Raw genomic sequence first — 21,726 nt, 5'->3', positions numbered from 1 at the left:
TCAAAGAAAGGCTAAAAATTAGAGAAGAGTGGAAAATGAATTGAATGACCACCTTCAATCTGCTGAATTAGATGCCCAAGCTAATCCCTCCTCTATATCACATATTGAACGTGTCTCTGCTGCTAGAGATTCTCTGAGGAAGCATCAACATATTAAAACCATTGGAGCCTCTATTAGAAGTCATCAACAATGGTTGAAATATGGGGATAAAGGCTCCAAATTCTTCTTTAATTACCTTAAGCAAAAACAGAGAAAAGAGAAAATTGATACAATTGTTATGGATAATCAGGAGCTTAGTGATATCAATGACATTGCTGCTGCCTTTGAGCAATTTTACAAAGCTCTTTTCAATTCTGAAGATAGTAGTAATCCCAAAGATCTTAGGAATAAATGCAAGGAGTTCATTCCTAAAAAAATTGTTGAGGGTGATGTCTCCATCCTTAGGGCTAGGATATCAGTTCAGGAGATCTCTGATGCTATATCTGCTCTTAAAAAGGATAAAGCTCCTGGGTCAGATGGCCTCCCTGCTGAATTTTACAAATCCAATATTTATTGGATTGCCAAGGATCTATTTGATTTATATTCAGAAGCTTATGATCGTGGCACTCTTGGTAATTCTATCAATATGGGGACTATTAAGCTCATCCCTAAAGATGGAGACAAATCTCTAATCAAGAATTGGTGGCCGATTACTTTGCTTAACGTTTCATACAAAATTTTGGCCAAAGCCTTGGCCTCTCGGCTTGTTAATATTCTGCCCAACTTCATTTGTCCCACCCAGATTGGTTTCATCAAGGGACGCTATATTCTAGAAAACTTTGTCACCAGCTGGGAGTCAATGGAGTGGGCTAAGTCCTCAAATCAGAATTCTGCTATGTTTCTTTTAGATTTTGAGAAAACTTATGACCAGGTCGAATGGGATTTCATCCTTTCTATCCTTCAAACCTTTGGATTCCCTGATGAATTTGCTAGATATATTCAAGTTTTGTTTAAGGATTCCTCTGCTAGAATTGAAATTAATGGTTTTTTATCTAATCCTATATCCCTGTCTTGATCCATTCGACAGGGATGTCCTCTTGCTCCCACTCTCTTTGTTATTGCTTCTGATGCCTTGTATTATATCCTCAAAGATGATACTATCTCTCCCAAAGTTAATGGGATTTCCCTCCCTGACAACTCTGAGCTTCTTAATATCCAATTTGCAGATGATACCTCGCTCTTCCTTGAATTATCTTGTCTTAATATTCAACGTCTTGATCTGAAACTAGAGTTATTTGAAACCATCTCAGGTGCTCATATATCTAAGCCCAAATCTATCATGCTTGGATGGAAAGAGGAACCTCCAGATTGGTTTCTCCAATTTGGTTACTCATGGGGCGGACCTCATAAGATTGTTAGATATTTTGGGGTTCCTTTTTCCATCTCCCCTTCTCTCAAAGACATGTGGAATTGGGTTAAGGATAGAATTATGAAGAAACTCTACAAGTGGGATAATAGGGTGCTTTCGCTTGCTGGTAAAGTGCAGGTGTGCCAAAAATTCTTGTCATCCTACAGTATGTACTTTTCTTCTGTCTGGATGTTTAGTAATTACCAACTATTTGAAATTCAGAAGGCCATCAAGAGATTCCTATGGTCTGATGGTAAAGGTAATAGGAAGAAACATGCTGTTAGATGGAGTTGGTGTCACATTGATAAGAAGTTAGGTGGTTTAGGCCTTAAAGACCTTAGGATTCAAGGGGTTTCTCTTGCTACTAAGTGGATTTTTCAGGCTCTTGATGGTCATGAGCCTTGGAAAATTCTTCTTAGAAATAATAATCAATCTAGATTTCCTGAGCAAGCTAAATACTGGAAGAACCTTTCCTTTGTTGATCTTGTTGCTAGGACGTTCCCTGTCTCTGTTCAAGGCTCCATGGTTTTTAAGTCTATCTGGAAGGCTTGGGAGTTGGTGAGGGGCTTTATTTATAATTCTAACTTCGATAGCAATAATTCTATCCACAGTGAACGCTCTATCTGGTGGAATCTGAAACATAATGGCAAGCCTCTTGCCATGACTCAAGGGTGTTCTGCTAAACATTGACACAATCATGGTATCAAGAGCTTTATTGATATTTTGGAGAATGACAACCTTGCCAGTTGGCAAGATATTAGGCTTAAGTTCAATCTTCCTGACTCTCATAAACGTACCTATAATATGATAGCTAATGCCTGTCACCCTCTCAATCTTCCTCGTAGATGTGATGTGGATTCCCATAGATTCTTATATTTCCGTTGGGATGATGGATCCCTCTTACATAAAATCAAAGCTAAAGATATATATAAGGTGCTTAATAAAGATCACTCTATTTTATCACACCTGAATACCACCCGGTATATGAATTTGGACTCTCTTGAATGGCATAAAATCCTTGATAGATTCTGGAAGTCTCGTATTCCTCCCAAAATCTTACATTTTAAATGGCAACTTCTTCTTGATAGACTTCCTATTAAAAATCAAATTGGTGATACTAACTCTTGTTCTATTTGCAGGGTTCCTGAAAATTTAAGACATATTTTCTTTACTTGTCATTTTGCTAGGATTATATGGAATTTTTTTGGAATATCTTTAACTGATCACGTCTCTATGCTGGATACTATTCTTGGAAACATATCCGGTCTTAAGAAGGATGCTATTTTTTTTGGAATATTCTCTCTTCTCATATTCTTTGGTTTATTTGGAAAAGTAGAAATGAGGACAAATTCCAATATGTTGGTAGATCCCTTACTTTGTTTCATTTGAAACTCATACGCTTTAAGATTGTCTCGCGCAAGTGTGCTGCATTATGAAACTTGAAAAAGATAAACTAAAAAGATTCTCCGTGATGGGCACGCTACGATGTTCATCTACGGAATGAAGCATGGGCTGGAATGGGCCAGCATTATTGATGACCAAGCTGCTTTTGAAGAAGCCCTTAAGTGGTTGATTAAGGAGATACGAGATACTAGAGGCCCTTTTTCCGATAGACTTGATTTTTTTGCTCATATTCTTGAATGGAAGAAAGCTGTTTGGATGGAAGGAGAGCTAGGATGGACAACATGGATTGATGATCATGATGATACTCTGGATTAGCTTATCCAATTTTCTTTTTTGTAATCTCGCCAAAACTGTTACATATTGTGCTAGTTGATTGATCATGGATTACCAGTTGAACTAGGAGGTTGAGGTTCGCCTCCCCTCTCTTGATTTTGTACCTATCTTTTTGAACTATCAATTATTTAATTTAAATTTTATCTTTAAATTATTAACTTATAAACCATAAATAGATTCTAAATCTATAATTTATCCACCAGTTAACTTATCTTAGAACTTGGTATTATAAATTACAATCACTTTTCCTAAATTTTACCATTAAATTATATATTTATAATAATGATTATAGCAGAAAGAAGTGTTAGTGTGAAAAGTAAATTGGAAATCATAAGAGAAATACAAAAAAATTATATGAAAAAATATTAACATCACTAACAAAATATCTATTGACTAAATAAATTATCCAAACAAAAAAAATATTTAAAGAAAAACTAAACTAATATTAAAAAGATTTAAAAAATAAAAACTAAAATCTAAATCAATTTTAAAAATCAAAAGTTAAATAAATAGAAATCACAACATGAGCTAATGTAGATGACAAGTAATTATTATTTTTAAATAAATAGAAAAACAAAAATAATAATTAAAAGTGAAGATAACAACGAATAAATATCAAAACAAGAGTTAAAACTGGAGTGAGATCAAAACTATCCAGTTAATAATTAATGGGAAGGATTTACAATTTTTTGGTTTAGTAACTACTAAATTATGTAATTAGTATTTGTTTAAATTTTAAATAAATAATAGTAAAATATTTATATTAACTTAAAAATATTCTTATATAGAAAGCTGAAATTATAATTTATAGTAGAAGTGAAAAAAAATGAAATTACAATCTTATAATAGAATGTATGTAGAAAAATGGATGACCTTTAAATATGTTCTAAATTTAAAAAACACATGAATATTACATTATGATTAATAAATTACAATTATGAAATTAATATTGATGTAAAATTTAAATAAATAATATGCGAATATTTATATCAAGTCAAAAATAAATTTTAAAAAATAATTATAATATTTGAATTGTTTAAAGATTTCTTTGAAATTAAATGTCTAAAGTGCATGAAGAAAAATAAAAATATTACAATCTTATAATATAATGTAAAAGAAAAATAGATGACCTTTAAATATATTCTAAACTGAAAAAATGCATGAATATTCAAAATGATCTTTGAATATCCATGCATTATTTGTAAACTAATAATAAATGCACAATCTATAAATATATTCTACATATATAATTTATCAACCCATTAACTTATCTTAGAACTTAATATTATAAATTACAATTATATTTCTTAATTTTTATCATTACATTCTAAACTTATTATTCACAAATATATTCTACATGCATAAGTTATCAACAACTTATTTTAGACATCGATATTATAAATTACAATCATATTTCTTAAATTCTATCTTTAAATTATAAACTTCTAAACCATAAATAGATTCTAAATGTATAATTTATCCACCAGTTAACTTATCTTATACCTTGGTATTATAAATTACAAACATTTTTCGTATTTTTTACCATTAAATTATATATTTATAATAATGATCGTGGCTTAAAGAAGTTGGTATAAGAAAGTAATGTTCCGAGAACAGTAGTTCTGTTTATATCACAGAAACCTCTTCACATATTACAGTTAGTGCGAAGTGAATTTTAGTAGTGTTCAAGTTCCAGTAAAGTCTGAAGAGGAAGATGGATGGAGAATTAGGTTCAGTTGGTGAGGGTAAAAGATTTATTTGCAGATTTTGTAAGAGGGAGTTTTCTAAATCACAAGCTCTTGGAGGTCATATGAATGGCCATCGTCAAGGTAACCAATTCAATTTTCTCTCTATCTGCAGATTACATTGGTTTTTCTTGTCAATAAATTAATTTATGGCCATTTGATTAAAATAGAAAGATCTTGCTGTTATTTGTCACTACAGAGAGAGATACTGAGAGCTATTTGAAGGCAAAGGAACTTTTGGAACAGAATGGTGGAAGCAGTTATTGGATGGGGAAGTAAGTATAATGGAAGTTAACTGTTACCTGGGTGGGATCTCATAATTCTTTTAGTTTAATGATAACAGGGTTAATGATATTATACTCAGGGTAAGATTGTGTGTGAGTTTATTAGCAGTAATGTTTCGGATGTGAACATAATCTAATGAAGTGTTTCTTTTCAATTTTAGCAATCAATATGGAACACCTCAAAATTATTCATCCATCTCAGGAGGAGTGCAGAGACATGTTAGCCTATCTAGTCCATCACAAGTCCAATCATGGGCTCAAGCTGGTTACTCATCTTCAATGTCAACTTTATCAAACCAGAATGTGGGTGGTGCTGGACCTGCAGCCTATTCAAACCAGAATGCTGTTGGAGTTGAAGCCACATCATATCTGAACCAGCAACATCATCCATTTGCTCAAAACCAAGGAGATCATACTGATTATCAAGGGAGGGAGACATATCCATCTCGCCCTAATTATCGAATGATGGAGACATGTCAATCCCTTCCTTACCAACGGAACAACAATCTACAAATGGAAACATCTCTTCTAGAAAATTCAGGGATCAGTGAACCACCTCTAGACATGAAGAGCCACTTACAAATGAGAGGGCCCTATTTTCAAACTCCACAAGGAGGAAATCCTGATCTTCATGTGAATGGATATGCAGCAGCATCAGCAACTGGGCAACAGGAATCCACTTTTCCGACTTTACAAGGAGGAAATCCGAATCATGGTCTGCATGGATATGCATCAGCATCAGCATCTGAGCAACAGCAACCCTCTTTCCGAACTTCACAAGGAGGAAATCCTGATCTTCATGTGAATGGATATGGAGTAGTATCAGCATCTGAGCACCCGCAACCCACTCTTCCGACTTCGCAAGGAGGAAATCCAAATCATGGTTTGAATGGGTATGCAGCAGCATCAGCATCTGGGCAACAGCAATCAGCTTTTTTGACTTCATGAGGAAATCCAAATCATGGTCTGAATGGATATGCATCAGCATTGGCATCTGAGCAACAACAACCCTCTTTACAAACTTCACAAGGAGGAAATCCTGATCTTCATGTGAATGGATATGGAGTAGTATCAGCATCTGAGCATCAGCAACCTGCTTTTCCGACTTCACAAGGAGGAAATCCAAATCATGGTTTTAATGGATATGCAGCAGCATCAGCCTCTGGACAACATCAACAGTTTTTCAGCGTGGATCATTCTCATCAACCATGGCAATGGAACAACCCACTTCAGTAATCAAAGAAGTTCATTGCGACTCTAGATCATATGATTATTTTGGTATTTATGGAATTATCCTAAATGTAAACCTGCTATCAGGATTCAATTGTGTAGTTTTTAGTCAAACCCATTGACCCATTCTTCATGAATAGTGATTCAGATGAACCATCTCTCATGAGAATGAATGGAACACTTAACGCTCATTGCATCTAGGTGATGCTTATAGAGGTGAAATACCGGAACTTCTCGAGAGGTCACCCATCCCAGTATTACTCCCGCTTATCTATTATCCTAAATTCTAAAAACGATGTATGATGAAGATAGTATTTCATGTCCTTCTAATTATTATGGTTGTGACTTCATTGATATACTTTATTATAATGTTTTGTTACTTAATGTTGGCAACTATCCATGGATTTCATTTTGTCCATCCTCATCTCCATCATGAGCTTGCCGGTTATGGTTTATTTTGAGATATTTTCAGATAACATGGAGGTAGTACTCTTGATGATGATTACTGTGAACAAAAGTAGTTAGGGTTAAGGGTCTTTTTGATTAAGAATACAGAGTCAATTTCTTAACAATGGACCCCACACATGTAATCTAAGAAATACTTATAAAGATTGTGATATTGTTATCAGGGTTCAATTCTGTAGGTTTTTGCAGTCAGATTCATTAACCCATGTTTTAGCACTCAATGCATCAATGTGATGTTCATAGATTTCACCCATCCCGGTACTACTACTTTTTAATTATCCTAAATGCTAAAAACCATGTATAACAATAACAAAGTTCCATTTTGTTATATGTTTGTGATTTCATTCATGTACTTTATTAAAATGTTTTGTGACTTAAATATGTGTAACCATCTATGGATTTTATTTGTCCATCCTCATCTCTCGCACGAGCTTGCTAAATATGGTTTTGTTTTGAGATATTTTCCAATAATGTGAAAGTAGTGCTCTTGATGATGATGATGCTGATTCTAAATAAAAATAGTTAGGATCAAGGGTATTTATTGATGAAGAATACAGAGTCAATTTCTTAAAAACGGACGACACACGTTTATTTAAGAAAACACTTTCAGAAATTGCTGGAATGCTTCATTCAACAACAATTTCTGAATTAGCAGCAGGGTCAGATGACGTTTTGAAGACAACTTTAAAATCAGCTTATAAAGTAGATATATTTATGGTACGAATTGAAATCGAATATGAAATCTCTTTTATCTCTGTGTAAACATTGAACTATGAATGCACAATCTAAAATTATTCTTCCAGTATTCAGATTATGTATGCAAGAGAATGCCTTTAGACCACACGACGTTTTGCACCCTGAAGGCAATAAAGCATGCAGACTAGAAAAAATTGAATCACAGGGCTAATAAGCAAACGATTGAACTTTCAATGAAAAATTCGTGAAACCTACAAGTTTTCATTTACACTGCCCTTTTTTGAGATGAGATGGTTGAACTTATTTCAACTTTTGTTTGATTTTTGTCTATTTTCATTTAGGAATTCATATTTTATATCTTCAAATAAATTAAATATACAACAAATAAGCAGATAGAAGCAGATACTGCAAATATCTAATTTCACTCATCTTACACAATCCCTTCTATGGATCCAGCAAGAGCTGCTACTGAGACAAGGAGCAAATAAATCTGAAAGTTTGAAAAAGAGCCCATCTCAATGATCAACATTGAATTTTATTGTTTACAATGTACATCCCCACTTGAAAGTATATAGTCAAGGGCCAAAAATTAATAGCACCCAAAATCCCTAACACATTGTTCAAATAGGGAAACAACATTGAAATGGCAGTTGTTGACAACACAAGTGCAGTCTCCAAAACAACTTGAAGATTTTAATGGTGATCGGTCCAGCCAAGGGGAGAGATATGCTACGTTGGTGGTTAATTAATCTGTTATTCGGCCATCTACAAGAAAACCATCGTTCACCAAAAGAAAACAAGGGCTGACAATTTACCTGCAATTGAAGGTCATCACTATCCAGAGGGCAAAACTGCAATAAATACACCAAAATCAAGCCACATATTACTCCATATATATGTTTCCAAACATAAATATAGATGTATATGGCCAGATTCAGGTGCATTTATTGCAATTTAGTTCCTTGGAGAGTCAGTAATCAAGAGAGCAGAGTGTTATGAAAATGAGTCTTTTGTAAGAGTTCAAGCTTTCAAGAACCATTAAATTTGGTCATATAAATCTTGAAAAACATTGGAGGAACTCAACAAGGATACTGAGCAAGTTTCCACAAGCCATAATAAATTTTCAGGTCATGCTTCTAGAATCGATTGTGTAAAGATCTTTTCATCAACGTTTCAGATCACACTCTGTGATCCATCATCGGGATGAATGAAAGAAAGAAATCAAAAGAAGAATTCATTCATCCTGATGATGATGGATCACAGAGTGTGATCTGAAACGTAGATGAACAAATCTTTACACAATTGATTCAAGAAGCATGAACTGAAAAACTCAACAAGAATTCAAATTTAATTACTTACTTGGTAGGCTCCAACAAGATGAACTGCAATGGCAAAGTCAATCAACCAATAAGGTTCATAGAATCCAAAACCCGTCAAAAGGTTTCCAGGTGCATCTTCACCAAAGGCTGCATAGCCAAAGCAACCACAAATCATATAGAAGAAAGTTGTGATCATAATAGAAATCAAGGATGCTTTCTTCATGGTTCTGTTTTCTGCAGGTGGCGCTTTCAGTGTGTCCTGCATTTGACCATAGAATAAAAAGCTTCAAATTATTCATCTTCTGCTACTAGCAATAACAACATTGCATTAACTCAATTTATACCTCAATTTCTATGATAATGAAAGAATATAGATATGCAAATGCAATATCCCCAGGAGCTTGGAAAATACGCCAAACTTTCTGAGTTGAAGTAAGCGTAGTCATTACACCTATTCCCGATATGCTTCCACAGAACTGTCCATGTTCTACCATTTCACCAAGGATTTGAATATGAGAACTATTGGGGAAATTGTTGCATATAGAATTTCTGGCTTATATAGTAAAATTTTAGGTGACCTAAATAAAAACTTGAACTTTTTAAAAATTTTAGGTGACCTAAATCATGGGTACTTACGCAGATCCTAAAATTGAAAGAGGAGAATCGGAACTATACCGATTACTTTTACAATGCCCAATCCCAATCCTATTGTTGAATAGGAAAATGACATTATTGCTGCAACGATGGAAAGGCACCAAATTTGGTCAAAATCTGGAATTTGAGATAAGATAATTTGTATTATCCCAAAGAGGATCATAAAAGTGTACTCCGAGTAATTGCATGGAAAGTCATGTCCATATTTGTGGTAACAATTAGATTTTCTGATTGCTCTGCAATATATAGGATGAGTAAGAACATAAATGTATCGACCAGAGCCTGGTATAAATTATGCCAAGACAACAATGCCTCACATGACATCTGTACACAAAGCGGTTACCATTTGAATGCTTCTTGCAAAAATATTGTAGATACATCCCTAAATTGAACACATTGTAATAGATCATGAAAATGGTGGATCAGAAAGGATTTGGGCAAGAAACTGAACAAATATATAGAGAATGCCATCCAGATTAACTTTTCAAAATCACTACAAATTGAAATGCAAGGTGTTACAAGTATATCTAAGTACAGAATCTAAAATTTAAGAAACAACAGCACTTCTAGTAACATTGTCAGATCTCAATCTTGTTTTGCCAATCACGAGAACTTGGAAGGTTGGAATCTTGATATTTCCCTCCACTTAAGGTTTTGGTTTTTGAATTGTTGAATTCGGTTCCCCAAAGGAAAAGGGATTTGTTTTACCATTGGTTCAGGGGATTTTCAAGAGGATTTTCTAGGCATTGGGTCTTGGCTCCTTACCTTTGATCCTCACTGACTCTTTCTCGGCCCTTTTGTGTGAGATTGTCTTCTCTGCCCCTGAAATTCTAAGAAATGAAGAGCACTGAGACTATTGGAAATAGATTTGGAAAATATCACCAAATGTTGGATGCAATTCCTAGATATTCTTATTTCATTTATGTCTATATCTGTGCTGAGAAAGATATAACCAAGGGTTTACATTTGGAAATTGCTTTACTGGCGGTTGATAAAAATGACAACCACTTGCGGACTATGAGATAATTGCTTTTAAGTTCATACTTTTTATCAAGGGTTCGTCTGTAGAAATTTCTTTATCGATGACTTATGAGAAATGATCACCACCTGTATAGTTTGAGAAAATTGCTTTATTTCCATCAACATTTTATGTCCTTCAAGGCAATAGATGCAAGGGATTCATGTTCTCATCAATCCTCTGAAATCCACTTGATGGGTGGGTATTGAAACCCATCGTTATACGATTGCTCCAGATGTTTATCTAGAGACTTATGCTCAGTTTTTCTAAACAGATTGGGGCTGCTGAAGCTTCTGGTTTGGCTTTGACGCCTTCAAGTTGTTTCAACTTCTGTCAGTGAAAGCAATTTCCCCTACAAGCAACCACTATTGACTCGGGTGTTTTAAGGGTTCCCTTTTCATCCCTCCCACTCTTTGCCTAAGGACTCAAGCCCAGTTATATACTCTTAGAATATATTTTGTGGACTTGGAAACAAGAAAGTGGATTCTCTATCCTTCTGTTTCAAAGTGTGTTAAGGCCAAAATCAGAGGCATTACATCAAGCATTGCTTGAGGAGCTGGATTGGACTGAAGAGAAGATTAAGGATAAACTCTTTGTAGAAGTATACATTCATTGACTTGAAGCAATTTGTGTCTCTGCCAGCATAGGTCATAAAAACATGAAGGATACAAAGGACGCGGTTAAGCTATGTAACAAATTTCGAAGGGGAATGTTAGTGGCTAGTCCCGCAATCCTTCCTCAGCATTATTTGAAGGGATTTGAACTTGTGGCCAAGCTCTAATACCACTTATTACAAGTTAAGGTGGTTGTTGCACCAAAAGACCGACCTGTCAATGTCTGATACAACCACTAGACTTATAGAACAAAAAAGGTGGTTAAGCCATGTCACAAATTCTGAAAGTAAATATTGTCTGTTAGTCCAACATGTATTATATACCACAAAAGACCCGTCAAAGAATTTCTATGTTTATGATCTTGAACGTAGGTCTCTTCAAAAGTGTTTGTTACATTTGAGTGTTGGATCTTCTATTTTAATAATTCTTGAAGTAAAATTCAGATACCTCATGCTGATTGCAGCAGTAATAGTGTAGGCAGCCCCTGTTCACTACAGATTGATGTATTGCACTAATCCGCAAAGCCATTCTTTTGTTGCACCTGATATTTAGCAGCAAAACAGGTACAGTAATCACTATCAACACAGTCTGCCAAAACATAACAAGCTAACCCATTTGTGCTTATACAGATTCCCCGTTTAGGATGGCTATAGAATATTATGGAATTTAAAATTCACATATCAAAAACTGTGTTCCAATGCAAGAGTCTACAACAAAACGAGGTAAATTGTTAGTCTTTTATTTGGAAGGTCTTGGGTTGAGTCTACTCGAACTTACCAAATAATAATTAATCAAAATGCATAGTAATAATTAATCTTAGCTTCGGCCTTAAGTTCAGCATTGAAATGCCCAACTGAATGTTCTAATGAGAAAGGTGAGTACCCAAATAGACAGTGACAGCATCCTTGTATGTATAGTTCCTATTGGGTCCAGTGACAGAATCTAGAAACCTGTAACAATCAGCAAGCAATGAACTGGAATACAATGTGATGGAAGCTAAAACAAGCATGACAATAGGCCCCGCGATCCACCCCAACTGTGCGACACTCCATGCTAATGATAAAACTCCTGCTCCTATCACTGCTGTTACAATGTGAGCTTTTGCAGTCCATACTGCGCCTGTCATAGAACACCATACAAAGTTGAGAATCCAATTGCGAAAAAGAGTAACAGGATTCGATGTTGCTGAATTTTCTGAATTTGTTGGTGTGAAAGTTTTATATATATTAATAATATTAATATAGTGAGTATATTTTTAGTATATTCTCTCTTGTCATATTACTTCTGCCTGCCTTTCCTGTAACTTGATTCTTAGCTGTTTCGAGTTTGCTTGTTTCTGTCCTTTTCCTTTCTTTGGCAATGACTCAGTTTTCTTGCTAGTTCTTTTTATAAGAGTCTCCCTAACAAGCTTATTCTTTTAATAAATAATTTATTCTCTGCCCTTGTCCAACCAACAACCTGTACGAACAAGGATGAGACATGAAATAAGAGGTTACCTATCATACCAATAGCATTTCTGCAATCCTCCCTACAAATTGCACCATTGAATAAATTTCAAAAAAATGAAAATACAATGATTTAAAAAAGAAAAAAAATTCAGCATTTGATTTCATGATCTATATACTTTGTGATCAAAAAAGAATATTTTGCCTTAAGATTAGCCAGTGCCTTTTACTTTCCAAACGTGCTAAAATATTTAAATCTCATTTATTAATTCTTTTCATTTTCATAAATGTTTAAAATATTTCTAATGTTTTATAAACTCTTTCTTTCATTTTCATTAATGTATTTTCATAAATATTTAAAATATTTCTAATGTTTTATAAACTCTTTCTTTCATTTTCATTAATGTGATTAATCTAATTAGTAGACATCAGCATATATACATGTAAATAATGTTTGTTTTAAATATGAAGTATTAATTACTAGCAATTGCACCTTGGTGCCCAATAAATACGCAGTAACTAATTATTTGTAATATATCAATTTTAATAATTTTTGGTTACAACCTTGAGTATCATTTTTTTCAAGCAGTACTTATTGTTACTTTTACAAATTCGATACTTGTTTTCAATGTTTTCACTATTTTGTTATTTATTACTAATTTTGTATTTGGTATGGAAATGCCTTGAACCTTTTGTAGAATTGAATTTTTCAATTAGCAAATCTCTTGTCTTCATCAACTTTGAATTAGTAACTATGTTTTTGTATTGTAATTAATAAAATGATTCATTTTGAAATTAACTTGTAGTGCTTGCCATTAAAATTTTCTATTGTTGGAGGGGTAGTATTTGAAAATGTTAGTAGGTGCCTCTCCTCTTCCTTTTAGCAAGCAACAAATGGAGGTGGACCCAATCGATTTTGAGGAGTAGGTCAGAGGTGGTAGAAAAAAGTCTAGGAGACTCGCAAAATCAAAGGCTAAGAGGAGGTTAAGAGTCATTGTCCTACAAGATGATGAAGAGTTGGATTCTAAAGATGTGGCCCCCTCTAGCAAAGGATGAAGCAAAAGGTGACAAGATGCAGAGAGGAAAAAGACGATGATGTGGAGATGGAGGTTTGTATTTTGGATTCCTCGGTGTCGAGCTTGGGAGATGAGGATAATGGGAACAAGGAGGTGACCCGTGTCTCTGCATCCCTCATGATGAATGTGATGGATCTTACTCTAGATCAATTCCTGAATACTATGGATGACAAGGTTCCCTCTCCCATGATGGTCTCCTCGCCCTGCTCGGGCGAAACCTAAAGAGAAGATGATTTTTGACTCCCCAATTTGCAGGTTAACAACATGGAAGTGGAGAAGTGCAAGTCATGTGGCTCTTTGGAGGAAACTGTGGCAAATATGAAAGTGGAGGTCAAGGGGCTCAGAGAGAAAATGAGGGTTCTAGAGGAAAGGTTTGGCCTTTTGTCTAAGTTCACCATTAAAGTGACTCACATGGTGGCTACCACTCTACAATTGCTTCAAGATAATCAGGAGGAGGGTTTGAACTAGGAGGACTCCAAATTACTATTCGAATTCCTGACAAAAGATTGAGCTAATGTCCTCCTTAAGGGAAAAGGTAATGAGAAGGAAAACTAGTGCCTTGTCCCCTCCTCTGGTTTCTTTATGTGTTTTTGGTTTCTTTGGTGGGTCACTGACTTGGTTAGATTTAAGGTAGTGATGTCTTTGTTTAAAAACTTTTTATGATTGAAATGGTGTTGGTTATGGTACTCTACTATTTTGTCAATTTTTAAAGTTTTGGCTAGATAACCCCTATTGGGATCCTAGGTTGATCAGGTTTTTTTTTGGGTGTGTTAAGCTTGGTTAGGGGATGTGTTTTGTCTTTGTGCTTTGATCATTATCAACTGGTAATTGGTCGATAAGACAATTTTTGTAAGGGCCAACCTCCTTGTTTTGGCTACTTAATATTTCAAAAATAAATAGGTTTTGTTGCATTCATGCATATCTTTCAAATGTGAACATTGTTTGAATATAGATGTATGCAAGTTGACGAACTCTTGTTATTGTTGCAAATGTTAGCTATTTTCAGTCAGTATTCCCAATGTCGATTATTTTCTTTTGAAGTGTAAATCCTTATGATTTGTGTATTGTAAGGGCCCATGCCATTTTTAGTGGTATTTGACAATAGACCTTATGATTTATTGGTAACACTAGATAACAAAATTGTCTTAAATTCTATAGCTAGAAGGGGCTAGTTATTGAGCTCATAAATCCTCTGCATTTATTAGTGGAATGCCCCCAACTATCTCCATTCTGATGAACCATATTTATGCTAGCATATTCTATCCCATGAATAATCTTCTCATTTTATAAAATAATAATAATATAATAACTTTCACTCTATGTGTATGTTTCTTTATCTATTTATTTTCTTTCCTGATGTATTCCTTTTTCCCCTCTCCTCTCTCATCTTCTCTTTTCAATCGTGCTTTCCATCTTCACATTTCAATATTTGATAGGTTGATAAAGTAATAACTAATATGAAAAACTAAAATTTAAATCACAACATTTTTTTCATTTTTCATCCTTCTCAATTCTCAATTTTTGGTTCAAGTTGTACCTCTATCCTTTTATCTCTAGTTAACGGTTTGCTTGAGCTTCACTAGTATTATCTACCTCTAGTTCTTCTACTTCTACATCATCCTCCTCCTTAGATCTAGGAGATTTAGGAACTTGTTTCTTCATTCCTCTCCTTGGTTTCCTTTTTTTTTTTGTTGCCATCTCTTGTTCTTGGAGTTGTTTCTTGAGTTTAGCTTTGATTTCCTTTTATGTTCCAAATCTTGGCAGTGTACGATGTATCAACATATATATAAATATCTGAATGTGTAGACTGGCTATCAATATAAGAATTTGAAGCTTGTGTGTGTTCAATATTTGAAGTCATAAATTTGCATAGTGCATGACCTCTTGGCCAATACATAATATGACACTCAATTGAAGTTGTTCTTCATCTAAATTTGAGCACGACAACCCTTTAAGCTTTTTTTTTGTAAATTGGATAAGGAAATAGGCTTTGCTAAAGATTGCAACATGCATTTTTATGGAGTAATGCCATTTTATTTGTGGATAAAATATGTATGGATGAGGCAAAGATAGTTTTATCTTTTGCCTTAGCATCAAACCTATCGTGACATTAGAAGCTCCCAATTTGCAATTATTAGTGTTGCATTCCTTAAATTTGGTAAGAGTGCATGGGCATCTTGTCATGAACCGTCAAATTGTGTGTGTGTGTGTGTGAGAGAAAAAGAGAGAGAGAGATAAATTATTAATCTCAAAACTTCATTATTAGATAAATCATTTGACATTTAATTATTACAACTTTATTTGATAATTTATTTAATATTAGTCATCAAACTCAAACTTAGAGTTAGTAATATTTAATTATCAAATATCATATTGTCATTCATTAATATAATTGTGAAGATACCAAAGACATTATAGTGAACCCATAATATTAGAATGTCAAACATCATAACATCCTTGCAATATACATAAAATGTTATATTAGAACATATTGCATTAATATAATAACATCCTTGCAATATACACAAAATGTTATATTAAAACATATTGTATTAATACAAAAAGGAGGGTCTGAAGGGATGTGTCACATCACCTATCACACTATAAATAGGCGTGATCCATCGAATAGGGAGGTGAGCGAAAAAAGTTTTGGGAGTTTGAAAAAGGTTGGCAAAAAAAAGTTAAAAGGATTGAATCACCAGCGAACGGTACCATCCTTGAATAAATGACTGCCTAGTAAAAAGGACGTGCAGCAGCCGTAAGCCACGATTGTCTAATCCACAGTCGCTGCTTGATATTTTAATAGCATTTTAGCAACTGTGTTGTATGCTATCCTTCCTTTACTATTATATGAACTTATTTCTTATTCTTTCCCACCATGTAACATGAAAGATATAATTTTTGATATATATATATAGAGGATGGTAATTCTTTCCATCATATAATAAAATAATTAATTTAAATAGATAAAACTTTAAATAATATTTTTTAAAAATCATAATAATAATAATAAAATACAATTTTAAAATCTAATATTAGTAAGATCAAGTGCCTCTTGTATTGGTCACACGATGGATAGGGAGTGTGCACAGGGGGAGGAGTAAATCGATCACGTTGGAGCAAAATAAATCTCAATATGGACTAAGGTCTGAGGGAGCCTCAAGCTGAGTGTGTCCAAACTTAGAGACGCAATAAATCTTCCATCCATCTTGGGACCCACTACAAGGGCAACAATTATATGATTCTATTCATAACAATAGCATTATGTGTTTACTCCTAAGATTAACTCAATTCAAAAATAAAATCTCTCTCTAATATTAATTTATGTATTTATTTGTGTTTTAGGACCATTTTTTTTTTTGAACTAGTAGAAAGGGTCATTACAAGTGGTATCAGAGCATAATCTTGCCATCTTGTGAATTAAGGGTTATGGAAAATCAAGAGGGAAGGACAAAAAGAACTACTATGAATGACGTTGCAAATGAAATGAGATCTTACATGGAATGAAATAACTAAACATTAATAAATCAAATGGAAAGATCAAATCAAGCACTTATTCAAGCTCTACAAAATATGGGAAACTCAATTAGTAACAATTTGAAAGACCAATCTCTCCGTATAAAAGACACTAGCTCAAATCACTCAGAAAATAAAAATCTTTCCTTGAGAGCTAAGATACCACAACCTGCCTTTTTGCCCAGAGGAGAATTGTTGAGAGAAGAAGAAGGGGTAGAACAACCCATAAATTGAACTGAGGATATAGCAAGAGCATATGCTGAACTAGAGCCTTACATTAGAGCAGTAGTATCATTTAGAGAATTCTATGAAGATAAGAGAAAGGAAGCACCAAGGATACATGTAAATAGGGATCTTAGGCATAAAACGAAGAAAGTAGATGTTCCCAATTTTGATGGATCAAAAAAAAATTCAGCATACGATTGGCTACAAACACTAAACACATACTTAATATTCAATCCCATGACTGAAGAAGATGCACTCCAATTTGCTATTCTCCATCTAATTGACATAGCACGTGGATGGTGGCACTATGGAAAGAGCACTCAAGGTCATGATAATATTACTTCATATAGAGAGTTCACACAAAAGATTATGAAAAGATTCAATCGAAAACATCCCCAAGAAGACTTCAAAAGACTAACACCTATCAAATAATATGGATCAGTTGAAAGTTACATTAATGAATTTGATAAAAATATCAGTAAGAGTCACAAAGATGGACAAAGACAAGCTCGCGTATTTATTTATAGAAGGGCTAAAAGAACCACTCAAGGGATTGGTCAATTCGCTAAAACCTAAGAATCTTGAAGATGCATTCGAAGATGCATTCGAAGCAGCATCGAGTCTAGAATCTTCAGCAAATGTTAGACCAACAAATACCCAAGTCAAGACATATCATAAAGAGAATGGCTCCTATGAGAAAGAGAACTCTCACAAAAAAGAAGAAGCCCGTAAAAATTTTCTATCTAAGAGGGAGAAAGAAAAACTAAGAAAACAAAATCGATGTTTTAAATGTAGAGGAATATGGCAAAAAGGACATGATTTTAGCAAAAACAGACTCTGCTTCTCATGTAAGGAGGATTGGGAACTTGGTCATAAATGTGGAAAAAGAGAAAGAATACAAAATATTGAAACCATCTATGATGAGGATAATCAAGAACATACTCACAAGAAACTAAGGAAAGAAGAAGAAGAAGATCTTGGGGTAATATCAACTTTCACTAAAGCATCTAAGCATTGAGTAATGAGAATTAGGAGCACTCTTCAAGGGAAAAAAGTTATGACTTTAATTGATAGTGGAGCCTCTCACAATTTTATTAATAAAGAATTGGTTAAAAAGTTAGGATTGAAAACAAATAATTTTAAGGGCTTTTCAGCAATACAAGCCACGAGATCCTTAGTCAAGTGTACAAAAATAATTCCTCAACAAGAATTTATGTTGGGAAAACATTGTTTTAAGGAAGACTTACATGTGGTACCATTACATGGCAACATAATCTTGGGTTCACCTTGGATTTGTTCCTTGGGGTGCTTTAAGTTTGATTTAACAAATTTGAAAATCTATTTCATGCATGAAGGACAAGAGATAACCTTAGAAGGAATTCCAAATGGATCACCTCAATTAGTTTCCTATAAAAATATTGAAAGAATATTTAGGCATGGAAGAGGAGAATGGGCTGCCCAATGCGTAGTCTTGGATAAATCTACCTCAAAAGTTCCATCTATACATATTGATATTCAACCCATCATCAACAAATATAAGAAAATATTTGATGAAATTCCACCCATTCTACCCCCCAAAAGAGGTTTTGAACACATCATAGGACTAGAAGAAGGAGCAAAACCCATCATCACTACTCCATACCGACATCCCCAAAAGTATAAGGATGAAATAGAAAAAAAAATTAAAGAGCTCCTGGAGATGGGACTGTAATGGACACCCCTGGATGTCCCATAAAACTAAACCAATTTGCTGAAATGAATTTTGTCAAACAGTTTGCATGCAACCTCTTAAAACCCCTTATAACTCTGGAAATCAAACGTTTATTTGTTTGTTGTGTTTCGTGCATGGAATTGGTATCATACAACATAAACAAGAGAGAAACTACAACAATATGCAAAGTGGAAATGAACTGCTGCTAATAAAATGTTATTTTCAGAATTCATAAAACCAAATACATGGCAGATTTATCAACTCACTAATTGCTTCAGCAATATTGTCATAATACTCCAGCCCATGCTTACGAACTTGCTGCTACAATACTTTGTCCTCCAATCAGTCCACTACCTTCATAATACCATTCCCTCCAAGCGGCATAAGCGTCGGACAAGTAGTGAAGAAGATATGAGCAAAATATCAAATCTCCCTGTAGCCGGAAATGCAACTAAACTGCCTGATACTAAAGCCAATAAGAAAGAATTCCAAAGGCCAAACCCCAAGGGAATGACGTCTAGAATGTTACAAGAGAGGATAGACGTCCTCAAATGCCAAGAACAAAGCTGCAACTCACACACCAATTTCTTCTCATATTCAACCTGCCTAATGAAGCCACAGATGCTTCCTTTTATTCTATTCCCACGGGTCCGCTCAACTCATATGGGCAATGTGGGATAAAAGATGTGTAATATAAAACATATATTAAAATACCCCTTATGTCTCCCTTGGGTACACATCACCATAAAATAAATATTAAAGTAACACTTTAATATTTTACAATTAAATTAGACGTTACTTTTAATAAAACTTCAGGCATTAAAATGTATTAGCAATCGAACTCCGAATAATGCGAGTGATAGCTCATCGAAAAGCTCTCACCGAGGAGTATCGAATCCAATCACCAAAATTGACCTGCACTGTGTCCTACCGACTTACTAAAAATAGTAAGTATGCCTAAAACTGAGTAAATCAACTTCGTTTTGGCCCAAACTGGAAATGACTAGGCCAAAACACTCCAAGATCCCATTAAACCCTTCGTTAGCCCTCGGGACCATGTAGAACAAGGCTAACGCACACACACTTGGTCAACTGCTAAAATGGGGACATTACAGTCCGCCCCCCTTGAAATTGCTTGTCCTCAAGCAATCTCAGTCCAGCCTGCTGAATAACCTACTCACTCTCCCATGTAGAATCTTCCTCCGGCAGGTCTTTCCATCTGACCAAATACTCCTTCACTATCCTGCTTCTAAGCTTCCTCTCTCTGGTATCCAGAATAGCCTCAGGTACTAACACAAGCTTCCCCTCCTCATCCAAAGGTGGTAAATCTGCAGAAGGCACTACACTCTGACCAATGGCTTTCTTAAGCCTAGACACATGAAACACATTGTGCACTCGATTGCCTTCTGGAAGCTCAAGCTCATAGGCGACTTTGCCCACTTTGCGAATCACCCTGTATGGACCATAAAATCTAGGTTTCAACTTTTCAGCTCCGCTCTTCTTGAGCGATGACTGTCTATATGGTTGTAGCCTCAAGTAAACCATATCCCCTACCTCGAAGCTACGCTCTATTCGGTGCTGATCAGCATACAATTTTTGTTGATTCTGGGCCTGTTTTATATTCTCTTTGAGCACTTTCAGGATGTCCTGACTATCCTGCAATAAGTTTTTGGCTTTGGGCACTCTACTGTCCCCCAAAACTAAATCCATGAAGCTAGGTGCTTCATAACCATAGAGTGCCATGAAAGGAGTCATCTTGATGGACATATGATAAGTGGTGTTATAACAATACTCTCCCATATGCAACCATCTGATCCAAGCCTTTTGTTGTGTAGTTACATAGTTCCTCAAATATCCTTCCGCCCATTTATTCACAATCTCTGTTTGCCCATCTGTTTGCGGATGATAACTAGTGCTAGGTGTAAGATCTGTACCACACAACCTAAACAACTCTTGCCAAAAAACACTCATAAACTTACTATCCCGGTCGCTGACAATGAATCTGGGCAACCCATGTAACCTGAATATCTCTTTAAAGAAAAGCTCTGCCACCTGTGCTGCTGTGTAAGTGGACGGAATAGCAATGAAGTGAGCAAACTTCGTCAAGCGGTCCACCACCACATAGATGCAATCCCTTCCCTGTACTCGTGGTAAACCAGTGATGAAGTCCATCAAAATACTTTTCCATTTCCTATCAGGAATGGGAAAGGGCTGTAATAAACCTGCAGGAAATGTGTGTTCTCCCTTATTCTGTTGACAAACCACACACTCCCTGACATACCTCTGAACATCATCCTTGAGCCCTTTCCATGAAAACCGCTCTCGGATCTGCCTGTAGGTCTTGAAGACCCCCGAATGTCCAACTGTGGGTGCATCATGAAATGCCTTCAGTATCGCCTCTCTCAAATGTGATGATGGAATCAAATAAACCCTGTCCTGAACTCTGATCAATCCATCTATCACCTCATAGCGATCATCCTGTATGGTACCTGAAATCAATCCAGAAGCCCAAGCATCTCCGACATACTCTGCTATAATCCGATCTCTCCAATCTCCTGAAATCTCTGCCAGAGTACATAAGTGAGGTCTCCGAGATAAGGCATC

General features: G+C 35.0%; 1 protein-coding gene across 1 annotated transcript in view; it reads right to left on the bottom strand.

The window, feature by feature from the left end:
• Window positions 1-21,726, bottom strand: part of LOC149578885 (amino acid permease 3-like) — a 179,492-nt gene that overhangs the window by 115,867 nt on the left and 41,899 nt on the right. The window contains 5 exon segments of the mRNA XM_089801591.1: window positions 8,975-9,122; window positions 9,208-9,350; window positions 9,539-9,753; window positions 11,597-11,690; window positions 12,032-12,268. Coding sequence (XP_089657717.1) covers window positions 8,975-9,122; window positions 9,208-9,350; window positions 9,539-9,753; window positions 11,597-11,690; window positions 12,032-12,268 — 837 coding nt within the window.

The sequence above is a fragment of the Cupressus sempervirens genome, chromosome 1 (genome assembly GCF_028749045.1).
Source record: "Cupressus sempervirens isolate cs-2001-9-10 chromosome 1, ASM2874904v1, whole genome shotgun sequence".
Classification (NCBI taxonomy): Eukaryota; Viridiplantae; Streptophyta; class Pinopsida; order Cupressales; family Cupressaceae; genus Cupressus; species Cupressus sempervirens.
The sequence above is the reverse complement of the archived record's forward strand: the minus strand, read 5'-3'. Positions and strand labels throughout refer to the sequence as shown.